Source organism: Eurypyga helias, unplaced genomic scaffold (assembly GCF_000690775.1).
Source record: "Eurypyga helias isolate BGI_N326 unplaced genomic scaffold, ASM69077v1 scaffold10107, whole genome shotgun sequence".
NCBI lineage: Eukaryota > Metazoa > Chordata > Aves > Eurypygiformes > Eurypygidae > Eurypyga > Eurypyga helias.
In genome coordinates, this window is record NW_010261085.1 from 1 (window position 1) to 4,800 (window position 4,800).

Consider the following 4,800-nt stretch of genomic DNA (forward strand, 5'->3'; position numbering starts at 1 on the left):
CCTCTCGCTCTCCTCAGAGGTGCTCCCCGCCACCATGTTTGTCCTGGTGGAGATGACGGACACCGTAAGAATTCCTCCCTGGCAGTTTGAAAGGAAACTGAATGAATCCATTGCGGAAGAGCTAAACAAGAAGTTGGCCAATAAGGTAAAGCGTGGGTCACGTATAGGTTGATGCAGGCGCCCTAACGTCCCTGAGTGTTTCTTCCTTTCATTTGTTCCCAACGAGATTGTGTGGGTGAGGTGGCAAAATGGTGTAGATGTCCACATCTACAACCCCTGAGACTGAGATACCGGGAGCTGTAAGCAGAGACAGATGTTCATCATCTCAAAGGGGACTTTTTTCTCAGGGCTAATTCTGTAGTGGGAAGATCCTGAGGCACTGGCTGGGATAGAGAAGCATGGAAGAGAAGTGGGGAACTGCTGGCTTGTGCACAGAGTAGCAGTTTGGAAAGCAGTTGGAAAAATAGATGCAAATGAATTCCATCCAGTGAGGGAGCCTTAAAAAAGGTGATGTAAACAAATGCAGAGCAGCGACACTAGAAAAGGAACGAAGGTGTTAGTAGCCGACCTGGTCTGCGCTCAGTACTTAAAATACAGCGTGGCAGTAAGAAGTTGGTGTTTGGTGCAGAATCTAAACCAGTGTTTTGCCTAACCCAGGAGGTCAGTGTCCCCGTGCAGGCCCTGGGGCTGTGACTGGCAGTACGGCTTTCAGCACCAGGCAGGTGCAAAACTCAGAATGCGGCCTGTGAACGGAGCCTAAAGAGCAACCTGAAGCGATCAAGGGTTGTGAACAGCAGAATATACAGACGGGTTACGAAAGGCAAAACTCTTCCCTCATCCACTAATGACTAGTAGGTGCGTCAAATTTTGCAGGCTGTGAAGCTGTCTCAGAAGTAGCAGAGAAACCAAGAGTCCTCCTCGCCTCTTCCCAGAGCTAATACATTTTAAGAGAAAGGCAAGCCTAGAGGCTTCCGAGAGTGTACCTAGGCTAAAGTTTGTTTAGCCCTTGGACAGGCTGTGGGGCTGGTGAATGATGTCTGTGGCAACTGTTTACTATCTTGGCAGGTCAAGTTCTCTCACCGTTGATAATTACCCCAAGGGTTTCTGTTTGCAGCGGTGCCAGAGAAAACATCCTCTCGTAACTAGAATAACTTAGGGGATCCTCTGCAGTGCAGTGTGGTTAGGGATGGGGCTGTTGAAGGAAGTGTACCAAAACAGCCTCCCTCCCACCTTGTCACCCTTCTGTTGCTTTCTTTTGAAAAGGCGTGCCTAGTGCCTTTGCTTGATTTAACCTGGGGAGTTGCTTGATTTATTGCTTTTTTAATTACATTTTCCTTTGAGCAGGTTGTATACAACGTCGGCCTCTGCATCTGTCTGTATGATATCACGAAGCTGGAAGACTCGTACATATTCCCAGGAGATGGTGCGTCACATACCAAAGGTACGTGTTTGGCCGCAGTGATATAGATGTGCAGAACGTTAGTGATTTGGAAATGCGGACTGTGTTCAGTTGTTAGGGAAAGTAAGTTTAAAGGAACTTACTGAAGATGCTCAGAGGGCTGGAGCACCTCTGCTATAGGGACAGGCTGAGAGAGTTGGGCTTGTTCAGCCTGGAGAAGAGAAGGCTCCGGGGAGACCTTACAGCACCTTCCAGTGCCTGAAGGGGCTACCAGGAAGCTGGGGGGGACTTTTTACAAGGGCCTGTAGTGACCGGACAAGGGGGAACGGGGTTAAATTGAAAGTGGGGAGATTTAGATTGGATATCAGGAAGAAATTCTTCCCAGAGAGGGTGGTGAGGCGCTGGCACAGGTTGCCCAGAGAAGCTGTGGATGCCCCATCCCTGGAAGTGTTCAAGGCCAGGCTGGATGAGGCTCTGAGCAACCTGGTGTAGTGGAAGGTGTCCCTGCCCATGGCAGGGGGGTTGGAACTGGGTGGTCTTTGAGGTCCCTTCCCACCCAAACCATCCTGTGATTCCATGATTCATAGCCTTAAGTGTGTTCCTGTTAGGAGGGCGAGAGGAACATGGCAAAAGTTGCTTCTTCTCCTTGCATTTTTGGGTGCAAATACAGCCTTCTGTAGCCAGTCCTGTTTGCCTTCTCCAGCAGTCCAGCTCTGCTCTACAAATAGAGCCATAGGTGAGGGGTAAACTTAATTTGAAATGATTGGAAATCTGCACATCGAAAATAAGCTGTATAAATTGCTCTGCATTTCTCCAGTATTTTTTTTTGAAGCTTATTTTCCCCAGTTGGAACGTGTTTCTACGTGTAACACTTGCATGGCGCTTGATGCTGGTTTTCCTCGCTGAAAGTTTTGCTGTATTTTTGGTTGAGACTTGGACAGATCTGGTTCAGCACACATTTCTAGTGACTCTTTTTTATAATAAGAAATGACAAATTTATTTACTTTGACTTTTGGCAAATCTGTCCAAGTAAAAACTGGAAGGAAATGTGTAAAATCGGATTTCGTTGATTTTTTCAAGTTAGTTTCTTGAAACTGGAAAGAGATGCGTTTTTCTCATTTCCATTTTCAACGTGGAAGCGCAACTTGAGCAAATGAAACGTCTCCTGTCAGAAGGGAGCTGGACAGACTATGTGGCTGCCATAGCCTAAATTTTAACTCCAGTAAAACTCATTCCCTGCAGATAAAAGCTTCTCTAATACTGAAGGAGGATGCCAGGCTTTTCTCCTTGCTTTCGTCTCCACTTCTGAACTTTGACTTACTCCTTGAACTGAAACAAGAGAATATATTCTCTCTTGGCTTGGAAAAACGTCTGCTGTCAGAATCTGGGGTGGCACTTTGCTAAACCCTGCCATGTCTGGTAACAACTCTTGCTTTAACGCACCACTTGACTCGTGTGACAGGGGAGCGCTGAGGATGGACAGCTCGTACCATCCTTGGGCTAAGATTGTCTTGAGTATGACATCCTTGGGATTGTAAGTGCAAAATGCTTGGGTTAACCTGGGTGAAAAATCCAGCTAAGAGAATATTACTTACTCTGATAATATGTGGTGTCAGATATTTCATTTAAAGAAAATGCAGCATTGCCAACGAAGGTAAGAGGAGCAGAAATGTGATGAGAAAGTATAATTTCAAGTGATTCTCTTGGCCTTGAAGCATTGTGCAGGAAAAGACACTCCACTCCGTGTTCTTCACCTACAGTTTCGTTCTGTGAAGTTAAACCCTTGCGAGGGTGAAGAGCAGAGAACGGGTCACTGCTGACCCACTGCTGTCAGAATTGGTACAACACACTTGGGAATCAGAACTCTTATTCCTCTTTTTCTATCTGTAAGGATATTGTAAAAGAACCTGGGTAAGCATTTTAGGGGGCGTGTAGGATGTGGGGTTTTGTTTTAATGGCTGCCTTTACTCCCTGTGGCAGGAGCGTAGGTCACAAACACAGACATAACGTTAATGATCTGTTTTCTCTAGTGCATTTCCGCTACGTGGTCTTCCATCCCTTCCTGGATGAGATTCTGATTGGACAGATTAAAAGCTGCAGTCAGGATGGCGTGCACGGTAAGCCGCGACGTCTCGCGTCAGGGACACGCGAGCGGCAGAGCTCCCGGGTCTCCTGAGGCGCCGTGATTTCAGGTTGTACAGTGCCGGGGGGGTGGGCTGGTTAAAGACTTGCCGGCCTCTGGCCTGAGGGTGGTCGGGATCTGAGCCTGGCACCTTCCCCTGCCCTTGATGGTTGTGTCTTACTCCCCTTGCCTTCTGTCATCCGTGTGCGTGCCGGAGAGGAGCAGGCAAGCCCATCCGGAGCGTAGACTGCGTTCGTTTTCTGGCTTCGGCTAACGCAGCTTGCTGGTCTTTAAGCGGCAGCATGGGCTGGTGCTGGTCTGACGTACCGCCCTGACCGTTCGGTGCAAATTCACGATCCTCTCCCACACCTGAAAGCATGGCAGGAAACGACCTCGTGAGCGCAGAGTGCCGTCGGATTCATGGAACACGGAACTGATGAGTTGCTTTCCTTGTAGCAGCCTGCCGTGAAGCGAGCTCCTCCACTCAGTTGTTCAGTCAGAGCAATAATAAGGTTATCTTGGGTGTGTTTGTTGCTGGATTTGGCCACATCTGCTCTCTGATAAAATTCAACCTCACGGAAGCTCAAGGGGGAGGGAAGGCTGTTGTAACTTTACAGTGGTCTTTATTTAACGTGTTACATCTGTGATTTCTAAGCCCTTTTCTCTCACAGACCTCTATAGCATCTGACTCATTTCTTGGAACGCTTTCATTTCCAGTCCTGCTCCAAACAGCCTTTTCCTTTCCCAGCGGGCACGAAGACTGTGCCCTCTGTTGCTGCCTGGACTTTCAGCTGGGGGGTTGCTTTGCTGCCAAGTGAAGTTGAGCGTTGTGGCTCAAAGAATCGTTCCTGCCTGATCTCCGATGTCCTTCCTGAAAGAGGAAGGAGAATGGGTCTGAAAATGCACGTTAGGAATCGCTGTGGTACATCATTTGCAAAGAACTCGTTTCAATCTCAATCAAATTCTTTCCCCCACAGTTTCTATCGGATTCTTTGATGATATTGTCATCCCCCCCGAATCCCTGCAGCAGCCAGCGAAGTTGTATCCTTTGATCACCTTCGATCACTTCACTGCTTCGTTTCAAAGGATTGTGCAGTGCTGGCCCAGCAGGCATCCGCTGCCGCAGCAGAGAAGGGGCTCGGGGCAGCAGCTGAGCCGTCGTGTCGGGCCAGTCCCGCAGACCGTTATCGCAGCTAGACAGGCCTCGCCGGGTTTTGCAGGGCCATTGTGCCCGCCGATGGAGATGAATGGCAGGGCCCCCTGGACGACCGCGCCGTAA

General features: G+C 48.8%; 1 protein-coding gene across 2 annotated transcripts in view; it reads left to right on the top strand.

Annotated features, from left to right (window-relative positions):
• Window positions 1-19: 19 nt before the first annotated feature.
• POLR3H (polymerase (RNA) III (DNA directed) polypeptide H (22.9kD)) overlaps window positions 20-4,800 on the top strand; it is a 6,165-nt gene continuing 1,384 nt past the window's right edge. Inside the window, exons 1-4 of one of the 2 annotated variants that reach the window (XM_010155233.1) lie at window positions 20-145; window positions 1,345-1,441; window positions 3,430-3,516; window positions 4,499-4,562. In XM_010155233.1, coding sequence (XP_010153535.1) covers window positions 35-145; window positions 1,345-1,441; window positions 3,430-3,516; window positions 4,499-4,562 — 359 coding nt within the window. In that variant the 5' untranslated portion in view covers window positions 20-34. The remainder of the gene's footprint in view (window positions 146-1,344; window positions 1,442-3,429; window positions 3,517-4,498; window positions 4,563-4,800) is intronic. The other variant, XM_010155234.1, reaches the window with a different exon arrangement.